Genomic DNA, 21,869 nt, shown 5'->3' on the forward strand with positions numbered 1-21,869 from the left:
TCCAAACGCTGTCATAATTGTCTCCTCTCCTGCCTCCACAGGTTCAAGCCCATGCATAAGGTGGATTGTATGTCGGACCACCTATCTGGCGGCTCTCAGCACACCACCAACACCCCAGAGCAGTCAGTAGCAGCTCAGAGTCAGCACCACCAGCAGTATATAGGTATGGAGTAGAAGTAAAAGCACTAAAAACAGGAAATACGCTAATACAGTTAAAAAGAAAAGTACACTACTTGAGTACCGTAAATGTACGTAGTTAACACCACTGCATTTGAGTGACACTTGTCCGTGTTGTTGGTTTATTTAGATGTGTCCCATGTTCTGCCACCGTTTCCCTCACTTGACCTGGGCAGCCAGCCGCTGCTACCTGAGCGCATCAGCATGAATGACATCAAGAAGCTGCAGACACTCTACAGGGAGCATTGTGAGGTGAGACCACACACCACTGCTGCCACCTCAACTTTGTCTAAACCTTTAAAGAGGTATTTCATTTGAGTTCTGGGGCCATTATGAAATCTACTCTAATTAAGCACACATTAATTAAAAAGTACACACGCCCAAGTAGATTTTCTTTAAGATACTCACGGAAGGTTGATTGACTTTGTTCACGTCAATTCGCCTGATTCTCATTTAAACACATTGACACCCAGGAGCTGTTAAGTAAAAGCCCATTCACTAAAAAGCTAGAATAATAGCTTGGAAAATAAAAGCTAGCATGCATGCGTGGCAGATTATTGTAATTGGTCCTGCATGTGTGTGTGTTTTAGGGCTGTCCTCGACACGGGATTTTTGGAGTCGATTCGAGTCGTGGGGTTCATTCCGACGCGCCGACGAATCGTTTTATAGTCTACTTTGTGTAAAAAAAAAAAGAAAAAAAAAAGAAAAAAAAAGTGTTGCTTTAAACGTCCACATCAACATAACACAATAATACATTAAGATGATTGAATACACAGTGTTTTCGGTGATATCGGTGCGCGAGCAAAAGCGTTATCTGCATAGCAATGTTAATGTACAACACACCGTTAAAACAAATGAAACATCTCCGCTGTTCAACCCTGCCCCGTCTCTCTGCAGCGTGCCGTGCAGTAGAGATGAGACATTCGCGAACGATTCCGCTCTCTTGAACGGCTCTTTTAAATGAACGATGGGATCCAGTCCGCAGTCGCGGGACACCGAGCACTGACAGAGTAATGAGTCAGTGTCGAGAACGGATTCATTTCAGAAACGGATCATAAACAGCGGGAGGCACAGCTCCCAGCTAGAGCCCTCAGTGTGGACATGTGGACGCAAACACAGCGAAACAAACATCATCATGGATTACTTACAACACTGGAACAATTCAGAAGCACTTTAATTAGAAAATGTAACTTGTAGCCTACACTTGTGTATGTTAATTTGACTTTAGTAGATTGTTTAATTACTTTGTGGACGTGCGTTTGTGCTGTGGCAGGTTATTTAATATGGGATTTTGACAGCGTGCTTCTCCTCTTAACGGAACACCGTCCCGGCTCCGAATGTTTTAACGATGCGGCGGTTCTGGCCGTTCCGTCTCACTTTCACCCCTTCGCTGGTGCGAGACAATAAATAACTGTTCGCCAATTGCTACATCTCTCAATTGGAAGTACATGACACCAGTCCAGCAGTGTACCGCAGTAGTAGGCTAACTGGTGATATAAAAAATATATATATTTTCGACTCCTCGACTCAAACAATTGGCGTCGATTCCCGGGGCTTAAAGCGACGCGTCGATTCGTCGATTTTTAGAGGACAGGCCTAGTGTGTTTGTGACCAATTTAACTCCAGAACAGATGAGCACATGTTCCTGAAACTAGTAATCAGTAGGCTGCCCCTAAGAGGTGATGATTTGGGTCAAAAACACTCAAGATCAAAATCATGGTCAAAATTAAGATCGGAAGAGCAGAGTTTTATAAAAGCTGGTGGGAATGGTCAGTAGACTATTATTGATTGTTTTGTTTGAAAAGGTCAAAAGTCCTGGTCATCATCAAGGACGGATGGACCGATTTTCATGAAGATGATGGATTGATGTCAATGATCAGTAAACTGCCTCAAAGGGACTACATGTAGCGACTAAAGTGTCAAATGTTGATGGTGACCCATGAGGGGGGGGGTGCATTCCAAGAATTACTTTTGGATAAACTAAACTTCTCTCCCTTCTATGGCCCTGGCATTTTCAAGTCTGAAAGGGGTGCTTTGGGTCAGTTCGACAACCCTGCTCAAAGGAAGGATGCTCCAACATGGCCTGAGCTCTGACTCTGCTGCTGTAGAAATCTGCATCTGGGAAGGACATAAGCTGCAAGAAAACAAATTCCAGACTACACAGCGTTTCCCTGACATTGAGAGAGAGACAGGAAGGGGAATAGAGCAACTCTTACAGCATTGAGGGATCACTCAGAAGTCAGGGTTCTTCCAGCGCTGAGGGAGCACTGCGAAGGGGCTTTTTCCCCCAGCAGAAAGTACAGCATTGGCTTAGGTGATAAGCTGTAGGATGATATGATATAGGGAGGAAGGGCATGGCTTACCAGAATAAAGGTCAGTGGACAGAAGGGTCACTTTGTACTGGGATTAAACAAAACTAGTGATGAGGAGGAGAGAAACTACAGTATATTGAACAGTTAAAGTGGGGCCTTTCCATCCTGACAGGAGTGGGGTGGGGGGGTTGTGTGAGACCGTGATTAAAGCTGTGAAAGCGCTGGCTTTATCATATTATCCCTGCCCTCCCCTTGTCCAGCCACACCACGCTCCTTTTGTTCCAGCCGTCCTTTCATCTCGGCGCGGCTTTCAAGACATGCCAATTAACCTTTCAGCGCGCTGTGTGGACATCTTGGTGTCTTTGTGGCAGCCTCCCCGTGGGCCTTTGTGCAGCCTTGTCTGTGGACGGGCACACGGGCTGCCTGCCTTTGTCTGCCAGCACATTTCTGTCACTCTCACAGCGCCCTGTGCCGTCCGTGGCGAGCTTAATGTTTGTGTGTGTGTGTCTTGTTTTATTTTCATTTGTGAGTAACAGCGACCCGTTAACTTGGCACACAAGGGCTTTTACTGTCGTCAATTAAATTTACAGCCCAAGTAAAGGTAACATGTTGGACAAGGTATAATGCTAGTCAATACTTCGACTTTCATGTTTTTATGTAATAGCCTGTCATGTAAAAGTCTGTAAGACTGCCTTTTTTGTTGCAGTGATGTTAACACTAAACAGGCAGTGTATTAGCTAGAGAAACAGACAGACGTTCATCACGTATTCATTAATGCCAATTTTGCCAAAGTTAACATGGATGCGGTCCATAATCTCCTTGCCATTTAATCCTCATGTTTATGAGTAGAATGATACACTGGGCCAATAACCAATTGAATAAATCATAGTGAAAACCACATTGTGTGTGTGAGAGAGGAGGGTGGTTCAGGAATCTCTGCCACAGGCCTCTCACTGTCTTTCTGCTGTGTGCGTGTTGTCTCCTAGACATTTCACAATTCACCAAGACATGCAGTTTTTCCTGCGCAGCAAAAACTCAGGAGGTAAACGTGCTTGTTTGGAAGGGACTGGGGAATTCTCCTTTTTGTTTTGGAGTTTGGTGTTTGAGCTGTTGCCGGGGGCAACGGTAAACAAGGTTACCATGGCGACGGCCAGAGAGGAAGCAAAAACATATCATGTGATTGAAGGAAAGCCTACACTGCTGTGTAACAAGATCCAGGGGCAAAGCATTTGTCCTGCCAGTGAGAGGGAGAATCTCTGGGCATGGTGTGAATCATAGTCGATCGACACGCACTGTAGCAACAAAACACACTACACTGGAGTTTCACTTCTGACTGAAGAGGCGGAGAGCTGACGCTTCTTCCGTTCATATGAATGGCTCAATAACTGTTGCTCCTCACTTTGCTCTTAACTGTCTGGTGTCTGAGCACTTTCTCTTTCTAGAATATAGCTTGTCTGGAGCTCATGTCCGTTGGTTGATTTTTACTGTGCTTGCATGTGTGTTGTATTGAACTGTGCAACGTGTCCAGCTTTTTAATTCAAAAGGCAGGAAGTCACATGGTAGTTTAGATTGGCTTGTCAGATGTTTTGAGAGAAAGGTCATAACACAACTCTGTAAGTGTAAAGTGAATCTGTCTAATGGAGACAACTGGTAGGGGGAAAAGTAGTGAGTGACATTGACTTCAAATAAAACTCCTGATAAAGCCTAAACGCAGCCTTTCTAAATGTGATTAATGTGCAAGGGGCAGCATTTAGCTGGCTCATTGTCCAACCAGGAGGGCTGGGACTAAAAGAAAGAGTGAGGGAGAGAGAGAGAGCCTGCCTGCAGAAACTTTGTTGTGTGTCTGGTTGCCATGGTTCAGCTCTGTGTGTTTTGTCCTCCCCTCCCCTCCCCCTTCTCTTTTCCCTCCGCTCTTCCCTCCCTCCTCCTGTCTCCTTCCCTCCCTCCTTCCCCCTGTTGCCGCTCTCCCACAGGCTACTCTGGATGTTGTGATGAACCTCCAGTTCCACTACATTGAGAAGCTGTGGCAGAGCTTCTGGTATTCAACGGCGCCATCTAGTGACGGAGCCACCACCATCCCCAACAGGTCAGAGCAAACACAACATCCAAAGTTCAAGACAGAGAGATACATTACTTTATTTAAATATTACTAGTTATGATTTTTACACTTGCTTTGGCTATGTAAACATATGTTTCCCATGCCAATAAAGCCCCTTTGAATTGAGAAAGACAGACAGAATTATGTTTTCATTAATGGTTTAATTTCTCTCTCAATCACTTCCGTTTTTATACAACACACACTGTGGATTTAGTGTTGTGCCCACAACTGGCTATGTGAACTGGAATTATACAACACATTTGGCAACTGCTTACCACAAGTTGAAATCTACTCTGCACAACGTGGCATAACGTGACACAAGACCTGTGTGTGCGTGTGTGTTTCCAGGTTCCACTGTTGACATAGTCCACCACACAGAATTATGTTTTGCATAATAGAGATGTATATATTTATTTGTGTACTGTCACTTCAGTGTACACTGACAGGTCTGATATCTGTTACTATGCAATGTCTCACCTGCACATAACAAGACACCATGGGCCCATCTCATGTGGCGTCTTATGCCTAATCTTCTTTTGTTTTTTTATATACTTTGAAAAACATTTTAAAATTGTGAAAATATTTGAATAGTAGATGTACAGTATAATGGCTATTTTCACGATTAAAAAAGGTTTTTCAAAGTATTAACAATGCTTAGGGATTAGATTAGGGATAAGGCGCCGCGCAAGATAAGGCCCTATATGCACATGGCTTTTTTTTATTACTATGCACCTGGCATTACTTATCATATTAGCATATTTGACAGCCTTGTTTCTTTCTTTCTCTATTCTTACTAATTTCTTTCTTTCCTGAAACTTGTGTGTGTGTACAGCGATGATGACATGGAGGGCATGATTCCTAGAGAGAACCTGGTGGCTCTGTGTAAATATGAACCAGTCAGACTGTGGATGAGGAGTTGTGATCACATCCTTTATCAAGCGCTGGTGGAGATCCTCATCCCTGACGTTCTGCGCCCAGTTCCCAGTAAGATTGTATTTCTGCTTTCTGAGATAGAATACAGTGGATCATGACTGTAAGGACAGGAATGACAGTGTGGGTGAATGGCTACATTTCAGACCTATGACTGTACAGTATGGGTGTGCATCCATGCAGAACCAGTGAGAATCTTAGTAATACAAGCTATACCAAACTAACACAAATAACTGAACTGAACTAACACATTTTGATTTAGTTCTAGTCATAGTCTTTTGAATAAAATGTCTTTTAGTTTTAGTCATGATTTAGTCACCTGAAAAGTATTAGTTTTAGTCTAATTTTAGTCGACTAAATATCATACGATTTTAGTCGACTAAATCTACAGTTGATTTAGTCAACTGAAACGTATTTTGGCAGGCCTTGATGGCATCGTAATGACTGATTTTACACTTGGTTGCGTGCTGAAAATAGCCGATCTACAAGCTCACAACGCGTCGCAGCGCGACGCGTTGTGAGCTTGTAGATCTGCTATTTTCAGCATGCAAAACCTGAGAGCAACCAAATATAAAATGACTCTCTTCTCCACTAGTCCCTCCCTAATGTTTTAGCCTAGTTTTTATTTTGTTGACGAAATTTTCAATATATTTAGTCTTAGTTTTAGTCATCACAGCTTAGTTTTTATTTAGTTTTCGTCAGTGAAAAAAACGCAGTTGACAAACATTTTTAGTCATAGTTTTAGTCGACAAAATCAACAATGCTTCTATTGCTAGTAATTCAAGCTGAATGTTGTCTCTCAGGCACCCTCACCCAGGCCATCCGGAACTTTGCCAAGAGTTTAGAAGGCTGGCTGACCACGGCCATGACAGACTTCCCTCAAGAGGTTGTCCGCACTAAGGTAGGAGAGGAGAACTTCACATTGTACAGCCTTGTTTTGTTAGTTTATTCAATTCACTATGAAACCATGGAGATCAGACATTTAACACATTATATTAAGACCGGGAAAGCATCTGCGTCTTTTTATACTTTGGATATTCAAAAATAGCAGATACACAAGCTCATAGCGTGTCACTTCGTGCTGAGCTATGAGGTTGTAAATCTGCTATTTTGAAAAACTGTGATATTTGCAAATCTTTGTATACATTTTTTAAGTGAACTTTTTAAACTGAAATCATTGCTTCTGGGGGTCCCTGAAACAAACATATTTTGAGATATAATTTTGGGGGGGCCTTGACATGAAAAGGTTTGAGAGCCACTGACCTAGGTCTTAATAGATTAAAAGAAAAGTACAAAATAAAAAATATATACATTTCTCTTTTTAAAAGATACAGTATTTATTTTTTAATCACTGTATTCTGTGTACGTGTGCATGGTGTAGGCAGCAGTGGTCAGCGCCTTTGCCCAGACTCTGCGTCGCTACACCAGTTTGAACCACCTGGCCCAGGCGGCCCGTGCAGTTCTTCAGAACACCTCCCAGATCAACCAGATGCTCTCTGACCTCAACCGCGTCGACTTTGCAAACGTCCAGGTAAATCTGTCAGACGCATCCGCAACGTTTGTGTTTGTGGTTATGCTGTGCCAGGACAAGGATCATTGACATGGCTGTTCATGATGACAGGAGCAAGCATCGTGGGTGTGTCAGTGTGACGAGAGCGTTGTCCAGCGCTTGGAGCAGGACTTCAAGGTGACCCTGCAGCAGCAGAGCTCCCTGGACCAGTGGGCCACCTGGTTGGATGACGTGGTCTCCCAGGTCCTTAAGCCTCACCAAGGAAGCCCCAGTTTTCCCAAAGCCGCACGCCAGTTCCTGCTCAAATGGTCTTTCTACAGGTAGGGTTTTTTTTTTCCCAGAGCCATGTGGTTTTATCACTGTCTTTATACACAGGCAAAACTCTGGAGTTATACCGAAGCATTACCATATCTTTATGTTTATGTTTATTCAACTTTCAGCATGATCACAGATGTTTAAAAAAGACAGGTGCCATTAAAAAACACTGAATTATTTTGCTGATTACAATAAAAAATCATAAAATCATAAAATGCATTTGCCTATCTAAAAGTCCATATAACCTAAAAACACAAATCTAGAATCCATTATCATTTAAGAGTCTGCACATGTATGGGATTGGTGATTTCTTGTATCTCTCAGTTTTGCATGTTGGAGTGTCCAGGTCATCTCCATTCCTTGTTTGGCGACCAGAGATCTCCTTCCAGATCTCCTGGAATGTTTCATTGACAATGTTTCGGATGTTGTCTACTTCACACAGTGCTAATACGACCGTTCTCTTTCTGTCACCTACTGTGTGTCCTCCCTTTAGCTCCATGGTGATCAGGGACCTCACCCTGCGCAGCGCGGCCAGTTTCGGCTCCTTTCACCTCATCCGACTGCTCTATGATGAGTACATGTTCTACCTAGTGGAGCACCGTGTGGCCCAGGCCACCGGGGAAACGCCCATCGCCGTCATGGGAGAGGTGAGGAGGGAAGATGGAACTTTACAGTGATAAAGGGACACCGCTGTTATTACAGCGTGGCTCTGCAGAAGTGTAACTGTCTAAAGAGGGTCAGACTGTGTGTGTCAGTGTGTCTACATTTTGGGGTCAGACGACTTCTATCCTTTTTTTGGAGCTGTGTGAAGCACAGGCTCCCTATACGTGGCCGTGTGGGTCTGTCTGTCTGTCTGTGTGTGTGTATGTAGCCTGAACTTCCTAAACTTCGGCACGCCACTAGTCCCACAGTTTTGCCACCACACACTCGCGCCATATGTCAAATCGACCGGCTTACTCGGGAATCGTGGGCTATTACTTTTCTAAGAGAAAGGTTCTATAGTTTAATTGATATTAATTTATTAGTGAATTAATTTTCCCCATTGACTTATAATGGGAATTGCAAAAACTCACATTCAATTATTTGTCTCTCGCAAACCATAGGGGCTAGAGTTTCAAGACTTGGAGAGGAGGTTCATAATGATTTCAAGGATTAAATAAAAAATAATTGTGTCATTTGGCCGCATGGTGGCACCATAACACCCCACTTTACGTTTTGGCCTGTAACTCTTGAACCGTAGGTCGGAAAATTAAAATTATTTTTTCCCTGGATTCCTTGGGTCATGACGCATCTCCCCATATAGGCCACGCCCATTTGCGCCATGATAGATTTTCCGCCATCTTGAATTTTCTCCAAAACACACTTTTTGCTCCTTTTCCTACATATTTTCTTCAAATGTCACAAAAATCGGTACACATGATCCACACACACACACACACACACACACACACACACACACACACACACAGCTCCACTTCACACGGGTGTGATTTTAAATCTTTACTTACCTCTTTAGGGTTTTTCACACTACATTTAGCTTTGGCCTAAGACAGCTGTTAGCCGTTAGGTACTGTTAGGTACCACCTCCTTTATATGAAACAGGAGCTCGGGTTGGCTCCTCCACTTTCTTAGTCCACTTCCTCCTTGGCTGTGGTGCTGACTGTTTTGAGAGATTAGCCAGCTGGGCTTGCAGAAATGTCACAATTACAACTTGAAATTCCCCAATCTTAGCCCTGCTGCAGGTTTAGGAAGGGCTATCTCCTAGAACACTGTGGTTAAAATTACTTGTGTGAAATAAGCTTAGAGCAATTTAACATTCATTGTCAAATCAAGGACACCGATTGTGAAACAAGGTTAAGCTAGCCGTATATTTTCAGTAACCTAAGGTTTATGTTACCCTAGGGCCTAGAAATGCAATTATTGTTTTTATTCAATCTGGGATATGAAATTAGGGGTAAGCATCCGTAGGATATGATTGAAGTGAATGAGATTTAGGAAGGGTAAAGGTGTTATTGTTACAATACAGCATCATTATAGGCAGTGAACTATCCTTCAACATGAATGTGTATAACAATAACAAGATAAAAAGGAAAAATAATATCAGGAATTAGGTTTTCCCTCTACTGCACAATATTTATTTCTTGATGATGGTAAAATGTCTTTTACCTGCTTCACTTCATCATTCCTGTTGAATTATCATTAATTTCACTTCTTCTCTGTTCTGTCGTCAACTATAGTTCAGCGATCTTAGTTCCATGATGCCATCGCTGATGGATAAAGGTAAGCTATATGATATAATGATATAGTCCTGTTGACATGGCCTGGGGTCTGAAAATAAAAATAAATAAAAAGCTTAAGCCCTTTCTCCATTAGGAAAAAACGAATTATGATGAATATAACAGTATTGTAGTTTTAAAGCCAGTCCTTGGTCTCTGCTCCCGTTCTACAGTATGTTTGCCCCCCTGCGTCACCAGATTGGTTTTAAGTGTTGTAGCGCCTCCACATTCATACTCCATGACCTTTTTGTTTGGGGAGGAAATTCACACTGAGATCACGTGAGTTGTAGCTGTGTTTGCATCCTATGTTGACCACATCCCTCCTCTCTCCTTTGCGTGACCACCAGACCCATCCTTCTCTGATGACATGAGCGACATGGGCAGCGACGCTGACGGGTCCCGAGGGCCCAGCGAGCCAGCCGTGAAGAGAGAGAGGATCGAGATCAACCACTCACTGCAGGAGATCTGAGCCCAGTACAGCAGCTGCTGGGTCTAGCAGCCTAACCAGCCCAGCTCCTCTCCCTGCAGCTCTCGGGTCCAACGAGCCCCAGCATACTCGGAGCTCTTAAACAGCCTGTGTGTGTGCAGTGTACATAGAGAAGTACGTAGCAATGTCATGCCCTACCTACCAACCTGCTCTCTCCCCTAGCTATAAAATGTATATAAACAAAGCGATCTCTCTGCTGGGGGAGAACTGTAATTCTCACTCCAGAAGGAGGCTTATGTGTCTGTGGTTTTTAATCTTACAGGGGTGTAATGCAGTTTGGATTTCTTTACATTCTTTTTGTTTGTTTGTTTTGCAACTGTGAACAATAATGACTTTTGTGCAGTATCTTTCATTGGGTGTGTAACGTTGTATGAGTGGTGGTGTGTGGTGTTTGTATTTGGTTCAGTTTTCTTTCGGTTTTGTTAACTAGCTGTGCCATAGTGTCATCTGAGTGCCTTAGAATGCTAACTCTTTAACCACCACTACAGATGTCTATATCTCCCTCAGCTGTGCCTCTACCGCAGTGAATGTATTGTCTCAGAACCTCAGACATTCAAAAGCACCTTTTTAAAGAAAACAAATTAGGTGTAGGCCTGCACTTCGTTGTTGCCTCTGCTGCAGCTAGCAGTGAAAAAAAGCAAGCGCACATTCATGCAACCCACTGACCCAAAGGACCTGTTGTGTCTATGTATAACCCACCAGCACGGCCACAGTGTGTGGATCTGTCAAGTCAGTAGGGCCTCATGATAAAGACAACCCTCACAGCCTCGCCATAGTCAAGAAGGCAGGAAACTCACATTCGATCATCCTTGGCTGGATAAGATGACGTTTGTTTACCTCAATAGATTTTCTATGCTGTGCTCTTTTCAGCTCAGAAGACATGAGGAAAGTAAAAAAAAAAGTGTAGCCACTGTTACTGTTAACTTTGTACGATCCTTTCATGTAAATAGAACTCCACACTGTTCATCCAAATGGTAACAATCCTGTGATTGCATTGCTGGTCAGCATTTTTTGTTAAAGATGCATTTAACCTTTTTAGACCTAACTTGGCGACCCATGTGTTGAAATGTAGATGTGCTTGGGCGAGCCCTGCTGTATCTTTATTTGCAGAGTAAGCATAGAGAGTAAGCCACTTAAGCCTGATTTTTACTTGGTTGCATGTCGTGTGCCAAAAAGAGACGATCTGCAAGCTCATAATGCAAGCACAACACATTATGAGCTTGTAGATCAGTTATTTTCGGTGCACGACACCCACGCACTACAAAGTTGAACTCAGGCTTTACTGTAAACGGAACGGTTGACTGAACAGCCACTCAATAGTTGGTACGTGTTAAAGCCCTATTGCTTAACTGGAAGTCTGTCTACCATAGTCTCATTTCTGGCCTAACTGCTTTTATTTATCAACAGAATAGATGAATACAACCAAAACCCTTATTGAAAGATAGTTTCCTGTTGGCATCTGAGCCAGCACATGCTCCCTGGGCTCAGATCCCAAGACCTCATGCCTCCTGGAATAAATGAGAATGCAGTATATTATCCTTAGGGAATTTCTCTGTGCGTGCTTTCCACATCTACTTGTCCTGTCTACATGATATATGGAAGTGCATTCAGCTCCTACAGCTTATGCCCATTGATGACTTGCTATATATACACACACATATATAATAGCCATACGGTTGGACATAGGCCTCAATGTGTGACACCAAGAAACTGTTAAATTATATGAATATACATATATAAATATATTTCTCTATATGATGTAGAAAAGTGTGTTCTTATGTGGCCTTTGGAGCTACTTGGTCTTTGCCTATAATCTCACTGTCACATGGTATTGTGGGAGGAAAATGCTTTGATGTTTAATTTAATGGATTAGACCGATTATGTGATGAACTTGTTTTCAAAGCAGTCATTTATTCATCATGAATACTTATATTTGTGGGTGCAAATGCAGCGCCCAAGTGACTTAGGAAATATCACAAGAGGAGAAACTTTCTATTTATGTGAACTATAACTGATTTGGTGTTGGAATTGGTTTGAGTGATCTTTCCCCCTCCTGACTTACCCACTACCCCAGATGATTTTGTAGTAGCTATGATAATCCTAAACTTGCATTATTTAAGGCTTTTTTTTTTCTTTTTCTTTTTTTTTACCTGTGCCTGTCACAGTAATTTGCCTTTAAATGCTTTGGGAAAGTAATTTCTATGTGTACTTTGTAATCGTTTTTGTAATGCTGTTTAGACTTGGCTGAGGATTATTTTTTATTGAATTAGATCTGGTTCTTCTTACAAGTATACTGAACCCTTATTTTTCCGTATTTTTAAACCTGTTCTTTAGCTAGCCTAAGTGGCAGACGATGGTCTGTAACAAACTGCATAGTTCAACTGTATTTTGTACCTGGTCAAAATGTGTAATAAATTGGTGTAAACCACTGGTTATAACACGTTTCTTTATTTATGAAATGTCAACGTCACAAAACCACCATTTGGAACAAACGGCAGATTTACACATTTTCGTTCAGGAACGACAGCAAATATTACTTTGTTCACATACAGTTTAACTCCATTCAGTCCACATTGTGTGTTCTTCTAGACACATTTCTTCAATATATACATCAATTAAATACCGGTTTCAATGGAATCTCAGTTCAAGATTGCTTATTCTTACACACCAGTGTTGCGTTTCAGGAAAACGGCTCACTTGTGACATTAAATGTTTTCTTTCCAGTGTCTCTTGATACAAAGGCACACAGAACATGAGCCAAACAGTCAGTCCTGAAGAGGGACTGCGCTTCCCAAGAAGAGTATTGAGTGTACGGCACAGAAGGAACATGATAGGAGGTGGGAGGGCTTACAAGAAAAGGCTTGGTCCTCATACAGCAGACAGAACACCGTCAGAAGTTAAGTGCACGTTGTCCTTCAAGGCCTGGGCAGTCGAGTCTGGGTATGATCATGCTGTGTTGTTGCCTACCCACTGTCTTCCTCCCGTGTCCGTCCAGTAAGTGTTCAGTCCCAACACAGATGGCTAAAAGTGCAATATATTCTCAGTGAAGCCAAGACAATCCATTCGGGACTCAAGACCGTCTGGAAAACCACTCACAAGGAGCAGCCTGCCATGTATTTCCCTGTCAAAAAGGGGAGAAAATGCAGAAATAGTAAATTTACAATAGGTTAAGAACATTATGGCCTTCAAAGAAGGGAACAGTACAGGCATACTCTAAAGTAGTTTAGACAACAGTATAATATGTCTAGCATTTTGCATCAGTGTTTCAAACATAGTACAGTATGCAGTTTTGTCTGCTGATAAGCAGATGTGCTTGGGCGATGGCCCATATCTGTGTGGCTGGTTCAGATATGTATGGGCATAAAAGATATTGTATGTTCTATGTTGTGATGTCATGGGAACCACTCTAACCGAATCCCTTTTATGCCCATATATAGAGATCCCTGATGTCATCATTATTAAGCCCATATCTAACAGGACTTAACTCAGTCGGTGCCATATTTAAAGTGGGATGACCTCTTATATTGCCGGTTCGCCAACAAAGGGTTAAAAAAATAGTGTGCACGCTGGTGCACACATTCATGCACAGATCATGCACTATGCATGTGCATGCTTTTCACAGCTTTCAAACAAAAAAATCCGCTTGGAAATCCGTTCAGGCATTCAGGAGAAAGGAGCCCTTATGTTTTCTTCAAATGTAAACAAACATGGCTGCCATGTTTGAAAGATGGGGTTGGTATGGGGGTTAAACATGCAATTTCGCGATCGCGATCATGCCTAGTACACTGTTGGAGGTCCAAAATATTTTTTTTCAAAAAATAAATAAATTATTATTTAAAAAAAAAAGACGTTCAGAAGACGTCTGGCAGGGAGGTCCATAGTGAAAAAGACGTTTTAAAGACGTTTTTATCATAGAAACGTCTTTTTTGGCAGGGTATGAGTTAATATGGGAATGCCCATATATGGAGGAAGACAGCCCATATATGTGTGGCTGGTTCAGACAGGGATCTCCATGTATGGGCATAAAAGGGATCTCCATATATGGGTAACTGGTACATCAGTGGCCAGAGGCGTCTTACTAGCATACCTTATGAGGTATGGAACCAAATGAACTTGGTTCCATTTGTACACTCTCAGAGTGGTCAGTATCATGTCTGCAATGATACTGACCTTGACTAACTATGATACATCCATATACAGTTCTACTTATAATCGTAACAGACTTTCCTTTCCTCTATAAAATCTATAAAGTGTGAGAACTACTTATTTAGAAGGCATTTGTAGAATGGGCCTCAGGTCTTGATGGGCTATACTAGCATGGTAGTACAGCCCCAGAAAGATGAAGTGTGTTACAATCTCACCTGTGGCAAATCTCTTCTTGACGAGGGACATGCGGTAGCGGCTCCCCACCAGCTCCACGTCCATGCCTGACAGCGAGGCCCCAGAGCCTACAAACTGAACAGCCAGGCTGGGTGGAGGGCCGCGGGGCACCTCTAGGCACTGCCAGCTGGCACACAGGGTCCCCGAGCCTGTGACATTTAACACAACCAGCGGGCATAGAGAGAGAGATGTATAAATATTAACATTAGCATTCACAGCACACAACACTTCATACAGTATATTCTCAGTTCAGTCCACAAAGCTGCTATGATAGAAGGTAGGGTCAGTCCATGACTCCATGGGCCAATTAAAATCGTTCAAGGAATATAAAAGACATATCACAGGTTGTTTTTAATCACTTTCTTTCCTCTATGTGCACACTGTATAATTTTATTGGGGCATTAAAACCGCGGCATGTATCCTTTCTGGCTCAACAGTATCGCAAGAGTATTTTCCTGGGCCGAGTATTTAAAAAGGTCTCAGACGTTCATAAATAGTGTTTTGTTCATAAGCTGGTCCACCTGGCCCTTATTGACTCCAATGTATTCCACCGTACTTGCGGCCGCAGTTTGCCTATGCGACGAATCTGCCGGCTGGCATTATTGGATAACGAAAGTTACTTGGATGACCATACCTTATTTTGAATTACCTTGATGGATACAATGGGTAGTTCGGACCAAGCAATCGGATTGATTGAAATGGGCTCTCGAAAACTCTAATTATTAATTATTTTTCTATACAACAAAAAAGCTATTGTACTCTTTAAATTGATTATTTATTACTGATTAAGGGAGCATTTAATGAGCCAATGCCCTACAAAATGGATAGATAGTCCAGCCAATTTCCAGGGCTCATCTGTGGATCTGTCAAGAGCCTCAGTGACACACATGCCTCTGTTGCGCCCAGATCCACTGATGTAATTATTGACTCGCCTTGAAGACATTGTTTACGTGAGGTTGTGGTTCCTGACATCTCATCTCAACAGGGAAAAGGTATTTGAAAACAGTATTTGAGACGAGACAGGGAGGAGTTATGGTAACCTTTCTGTGTTTCGTCTTTCGGTCATAAACCACAGAGGTCTTCAAACTACAGTCTTAAGACTGATATCCTTTAGAACTTGCTATTTATCACTACAGGCTATGAATAACTCTTCTCTGCTCTCCAACTGCATAGCTTCAGGAAATAGGTTATCATCATTAGTCAAAAGAAATCTGTGGGTGTCCACATTTCAATCAGATGATCCACTGTACAAACATAGCCACTGTACAAACATAACAGCCAAGTACCCCCGGCCCCACCCCATACACAGCTTTTTTCCAGGTTTATGTTATAAAACTATAAGTTGCTCTTTGAGTTATTCTTCGTCAAGTTAAATCAAAGCCGATTGGGAAGTATTTGCCATTGTTAAATCGATATACTGTATGTCTGGATTTCAAACACAACATGATGAGAAATGTTGCCGTTTCTGTACAGTTTCTGGGTTCAGCTTTCAGCCAGAACCTCCAATGTCTTCAGTTAACAACACAGCGGTTGCCTCTTCTTTCAAATGCTAATACCGATGCTCAAGATAATGATATGCCTTCATATATCTTATGAGAGAAACAGCATGACATGGACCGCCACTGGAGCATCAACACACATCTCATGTACAGTGCTTGTTCATACACTGTTATTGTTCTTCAAAAGTGTGAACCTGTGGGAGATCATATAGCAACAGGGGATAAAATGTGAAAGAAACATGGACATAGCAGACACACAAAGTCAGGGAAACAAGTAAGCCATTCGCCTTGTGCCACAACCCTGAAACAGTGGTAAATCAGCCAACGACCCTCGAATGGTAAATTGCTTTTCTACCACTTCTACCATATAAATGAAAGAAAACACAGTTGTAACTTGCAAGGTTATTTAGTTACAATCATTAATTGTTTCAGAATACACATATACTTGCGCCACAGCATATAGTCCCATAAACAACAATGATTGCAGCCACATTCACTGGCCAAAAACAAACAAACAAAACAAAAAAGAAATCATAACCTAGGCTACTTGTCATGATGTCGATTCACAGTTATTGACACACTTCCAGAAAAGGTGCAGTTATAGAAATAGTTTTCCAGGGAACTGCAACACAACAGTGGGCGGGGTCCATGAGCCAACTCAAGGTTGTTGACTGATTTACCACTGTTTTAAGCCAATCAGAATCCAGTATCTGAACATGTGACCACAAAAAGAGGTAGAAAGGACACTTTCCCGTCCCCATAATATACTCTTGGCAAAGTGCTCTCAAGCAAGGCAACAAACACCCCAAACAATTGCTAACAATAAGTACAAGCCTAGCAGTTGTATTGGGCAGCTCCCAGGTGTACGGGTGTGTGTGTGTGTGTGTGTGTGTGTGCGCGTGCGTGCGTGCGTGTGTGTGTGTGTATACGTGCAGGTCTCCCTAGCGCTCCCTGCAGCTACACCCTCAGGCAGTTTCTGTTAATAACAATGTGTTCTAAAGTCAACTTCCCTTGTTAAATAATGTCTGAAAATGAAACGTAAGAGAGAGAGAGAGAGCTCTGACCTTTGCTGTGGTTAGTCGGGGAGATGTTGGGTAGTTTCCACAGCAGACGTCTCTCCTCAGCATTCCTGGGTTGAGAAAACAAAGAGGCGAGTCAGGCCCACCCGGTTCCTACCTTTCTATTTTTGAACTATACCTCTTTCCTACCGAGCCATGAGCAACCCCCCCCCCCCCCTCCACACACACACACCACCACAAGCAGCCTCTCTGTCCCTCGCAGTAACTCTACCCTCATTGCATCCCTCCATTCCATTAGTCTGGAACACTTGGTAAATAATTGAAGCCTAGAATAGTACAGTATAGAAACACAGGCCATCTATCCATCCCCTAGTAGTGTGAGTAAACAGAGGAGTGTATCCAACAGACGGACAGACAGACAGTCCCTGCCCCAGCAGGCCTTTCACAGCTTACTGAGATGGTGAACTTAAATGCCCCTTCGTTCTTCTCACCTTTATGCAGGCGGTGTGGGGCCTGCAGCACCACAGTATCTTCCCTTGTCCCTAATGGACCACAATGGAAACCCATTATTTCTCTCACGTCTCTCACTCACTCCCTCCCTCCCTTCTAGTGATCGACCAATTATTGCCTTTTCTTCTTAATAATCAGCATTGTCAGCTTTCTTCTTTTTGCCAGACCCATGAAATGGGTAGGCCTACATAAGCAAATGTCGGTCCGGGTTTTCTATATAAAGGGTATATATGATGATGACATGATGATGACATGCCTACAAAAGGCATGATGTCATAAATGATGATGACAGACAGGGGGTCTGGCACAACCAGGTTGACCTGGTCTAGTTTTAATCACACTGACTCCTCCTTTCGTGTCATTTTCGGATTGGGGTCCGCGGCCACATACATTTGAGAAGTACTGCTCTATTAGAACCTTAGTGGAAGCTGCCCTCACCAGGATGCAGGGGGCTGGCACTGCAGGTCTGTGGCGGTGTGGTCGAGGGGCAGCAGCACCTGCACGGCAGTGAGCTGGGTGGAGGGCGCTGTGGCCGGGCAGCAGTGGTAGTCCAGAGAGACCCGGGTCACAGTGCCGCTGCGCTGGCATTCAGCTGACAGCAGGAGAGGAGCCCGGCCCGGGTCCTGGGATGACACCTAAAGGTAAAATCGTTATACTTCAGCAAGAACGGCTGAATATAAATTAAGGCAAAAGATTTGTCAAAATCCCTTTTTTATACCGTCATTAGGTTTTCAGGAACTCTGTCTGGCGTATGTATGTACATACAGTACGTCCCATTCCTGTGAATGCGATATCTCAGGAACGCGAGGTTTCGGTCCAAAGGTGTCGGAGATTAGTTACTCACGGATGGATAAACACATGCACGGACAGGAGTGAAAACCTAGTCTCTGGCCTTCGGCCTGGCAGAGACAACAATCACGGTCAAATGTGAACACTGTTAACGGGCACGCTGACCTGGTACTTGAGAAGGCCTACGTTATAGTAGGAGGCCTGGGGGTTGAGTTCAGCCTCTCTCTGTAGGTAGAGCTGGAGAGCCTGCATGTTGAACCAGAAGTCCCTGGTGTTTGGGTCACTTTGAGATGGATCGCTGTAGACACAGATAGTGGAGGACTGAACACTTTCAACCTGGTGAAACATGTTGTAAGCTTCTAGATCGGCTATTTTCACGATTTGTTCGTGTGACGAAGAATATAGAATATATTATTCTGCCTGGGTGCATGTATGGTATATACTGTAAATGTAAAGTAACAAAAATACCCCAAGGAGTGCGGACTGAATAATAATAAACCTTTTACCTGTAAAGCAACTTTTGATTGGGCAGGAAGTGATCCACCCTGGAAATATTAAGCAACCGGAAGCTGAGGACAGGAGCGTTAGGGTTGGCTGTGAAGATACGAGTGATGCCTGCAGGGAAGGACATGGTCAGGTCTCCAGTGATCTTTACCAGGCAGCTGGAGGAGGGAGAACACACACACACACACACACACACACACACACACACACACACACACACACACACACACACACACACACACACACACACACACACACACACACACACACACACACACACACACACACACACACACACACACACACACACACACACACACATCAAAAAGATGCATACAAATATCACAGGAACATAAGCACTTAGATAAAGAAAAGTTTGTTCATGAATGGCGCACGTGTATCAAAACAACATCCCGCTTCCAGCAGTGGAAGCTTGTGATTGGCTGAACCGTAGGTAGGGAGCGCTCCGTTGCTCACTCGTGTATAGGTTATAGGTAATTTAATATGCCTGCATACGATGTTTCATAACATATAACACAAGTAATAATCATAACACATTATAAACATTCTATATTTATAAGGTCAAGTATTCTACTTAATAATTGGGACTTACAACAAGTACCCTTATCATAGTTATAATAGACCTACATTTACAGTAGTTTAGGCATTTTGGTTTGATAAGGTTGTGGGCAGAACAATTTGTCCTTTGACTATTTTTACTTTAATTATAATTAAAGACACTTCATAGTGAATTAGTGATTATAATAAATAGCTTATGTCATGATTGTTATTAAAGCTAGATCAGATTGTGTTTATAATATACTGCCGGCGCGCCTCCGTTATCTCCACCGAAAAAAGCGATCTGCCCTTGTTCCATTGTTGGAACCGGGATGTTGTTTTGATACACACGAATGGCGCACTAGCACTACCCGGAATGCATTGCTCTGGCTTCACAACATTCTTTTGGAATACTGTAGGTCAGATTCTTACTCAGTGGAGGTGGTTACATATCGGCACTCCGACACATTGCTATTCTGACCACCTAAATCTAACATCAGTAAAACTAACACTGGTGAATGCCAACCTGGTGAAATGCTAACCTGCCGACGCCGGTGAATTCTAACCTGGTGAAATGCTAACCTGCCGACACTGGTGAATGTTAACCTGGTGTTGGGAATGGGGATGTGTCGGAATGGAAACCCGTCACCAGTGGAGGTCTCTTATTTTACAGGGCTGCAGGACAGAGACTCTCAGGTGGTCATTACATGAGGTCGATTTTGGTCGATTTTGAAGTAAGACGATAGCTTTTACTATTGATTCGGCCATTTTGACACACGAAGACGCGTTTTCCTGACCCAGAACCGAATTTTCGGAATTCGGCTCTAGAAGTGGATTAGTGCGGTTTCGCATCAGTTTCGCAACGGTGTAATAACGGAATTCGGCCGTGAGGGAGAGTTGTAACAGCTCTCCTCTCCGCAAAGTTAAATTAAACCATTAGGCTATGGATTGGTATTCCATTCTAAGCAAAGTAAACTAATGATTAATGACTATTTTGCGTTCCCCTTTTTCAACTTCTCACCAACAAATACTGGATTAATTCTTCATGCACCGCATCACATCACAGAAGCAGCGGACTTCAGGTAATGAGTGAGTTATTGTAATATGCTGAGTCTTGCTGACAGACAGACAGACAGACAGACAGACAGACAGACAGACAGACAGAATAAACAGAAACTGTCCAGTGTGTCAGTCCACTGTTAAACCTACTGCTCCCTCTCCAGTTCATTAATTTATTCCGTTAGTTTATTTTGCAACGGCTCATCATAAAAAGCATGCATTGTTGCATTTATCTCTGCTGTAATTTGCTCGAATAAAAAACATTTGAAACGGTGCGCCGCTGTAGGCTACTCCGTTCGCTGCCTCGCATGATGCGTTATACTTCTGTGTTGCAGATAGAAGACAAGACAGAACTCACTTTATATTGCCCATCCCCGTAGATAATGTCCAGAAATGTGCTCCATAGGCTATAAATGTTCCGACCTTCATCTTCCAGGTGACTTTTGTTGGTGTTTCACTTCACCTCGCTAAAAAACCTCCTTTTGCGGGACTCATTGAATATGCGAACAGACGATAATAATATGGATTTGGGAGCATAGCCTACAAAGCATGTCTCATTAAAAACAATATATATTTTATAGTTGAAGGGTAAATACACAGTATAGGCTAGGCCTAGGCTGGAGTGGGAACATGACACATTTTGCTTGAATTCATGCGTTGTCAACTTGTCGTTTAAACGCAGAAAAACGAACCAACAACGAGGTGTAAACGCGCCGTTTTTTGGGTAATAAATCAAAAATGAGACCGGCAGCGTTTCCAAGCGAACTCGTTTAAAGACCCCCTCATACATGCAAGTAGAAGTCCCATATTCAAAATTTACTTGAATAAAAGTACGAAAGTATTGGTATCAAAATGTATTGAAGTACCAAAAGTAAAAGTACTCAGACATTATGCAGAATGTCAGCTTGTAGATCGGCTATTTTCAAAAGGCTGAAATGTATTAGGGCTGAAGTGGTTAATGTATGTTTTGTAATAATAATCAAAATCTACAAAGTAACTAGTAACTAAAGTTTTCAAATAAATGTAGTAGAGTAAAATTACAATATTTGCCTCTGAGATGTAGTGGAGTACACGTACTGAACATTGTAAATAATTAAGTAAAAGTACGTCCAAAAAGTACAGTATTTGAGTAAATGTACTTTTAGTTACTTTACACCACTGCAGACATGTACAATAGAGTTGAGGGAGTACAACATCAGGCATACACTATGGGTCAAAATCTCAGCCATTCAGGACTCAATTCACACCAACAGAAACAGAGAGATCAAGTTGAGTTGTCATTTAAGACAGAAGTTCCCATACGTTTCCATGTTAGGACCCCCAAACAGCCATAGCTTCAGTATTCAGTCATGGAAATGGCAAAACAAAAAGGAAAAAGCCAAAATAGTCTGTCTACAAATATGTTGTGATTATTTTATGGTTTTAGAATTCAGTTCAAAACAAAAG

The 21,869-nt window shown here is 42.6% G+C and overlaps 2 protein-coding genes across 3 annotated transcripts in view; one reads left to right on the forward strand and one right to left on the reverse strand.

Moving 5' to 3' along the window:
- Positions 1 to 12,458, forward strand: part of rfx2 (regulatory factor X, 2 (influences HLA class II expression)) — a 39,928-nt gene extending 27,470 nt beyond the window's left edge. For both annotated transcript variants that reach the window (XM_080736295.1, XM_080736296.1), the window contains 10 exons: positions 42 to 163; positions 308 to 429; positions 4,463 to 4,575; positions 5,420 to 5,571; positions 6,321 to 6,418; positions 6,899 to 7,048; positions 7,139 to 7,347; positions 7,836 to 7,989; positions 9,580 to 9,622; positions 9,966 to 12,458. In XM_080736295.1, the coding sequence (XP_080592421.1) occupies positions 42 to 163; positions 308 to 429; positions 4,463 to 4,575; positions 5,420 to 5,571; positions 6,321 to 6,418; positions 6,899 to 7,048; positions 7,139 to 7,347; positions 7,836 to 7,989; positions 9,580 to 9,622; positions 9,966 to 10,087 (1,285 nt within the window). In that variant the 3' untranslated portion in view covers positions 10,088 to 12,458. The remainder of the gene's footprint in view (positions 1 to 41; positions 164 to 307; positions 430 to 4,462; positions 4,576 to 5,419; positions 5,572 to 6,320; positions 6,419 to 6,898; positions 7,049 to 7,138; positions 7,348 to 7,835; positions 7,990 to 9,579; positions 9,623 to 9,965) is intronic.
- A 659-nt stretch (positions 12,459 to 13,117) lies between these two features.
- The window catches only part of fcho1 (FCH and mu domain containing endocytic adaptor 1), a 63,910-nt gene continuing 55,158 nt past the window's right edge, over positions 13,118 to 21,869 (reverse strand). The window contains exons 21-26 of the mRNA XM_080728067.1: positions 18,809 to 18,964; positions 18,468 to 18,600; positions 17,952 to 18,148; positions 17,049 to 17,113; positions 14,467 to 14,634; positions 13,118 to 13,226 (exon numbers count right to left, since the gene is read on the reverse strand). Of these exons, the coding sequence (XP_080584193.1) occupies positions 13,198 to 13,226; positions 14,467 to 14,634; positions 17,049 to 17,113; positions 17,952 to 18,148; positions 18,468 to 18,600; positions 18,809 to 18,964 (748 nt within the window). The 3' untranslated portion in view covers positions 13,118 to 13,197. The remainder of the gene's footprint in view (positions 13,227 to 14,466; positions 14,635 to 17,048; positions 17,114 to 17,951; positions 18,149 to 18,467; positions 18,601 to 18,808; positions 18,965 to 21,869) is intronic.

This window comes from Nannobrachium achirus (genome assembly GCF_963921795.1).
Source record: "Nannobrachium achirus genome assembly, chromosome: 1".
In the NCBI taxonomy this organism is placed as follows: domain Eukaryota; kingdom Metazoa; phylum Chordata; class Actinopteri; order Myctophiformes; family Myctophidae; genus Nannobrachium; species Nannobrachium achirus.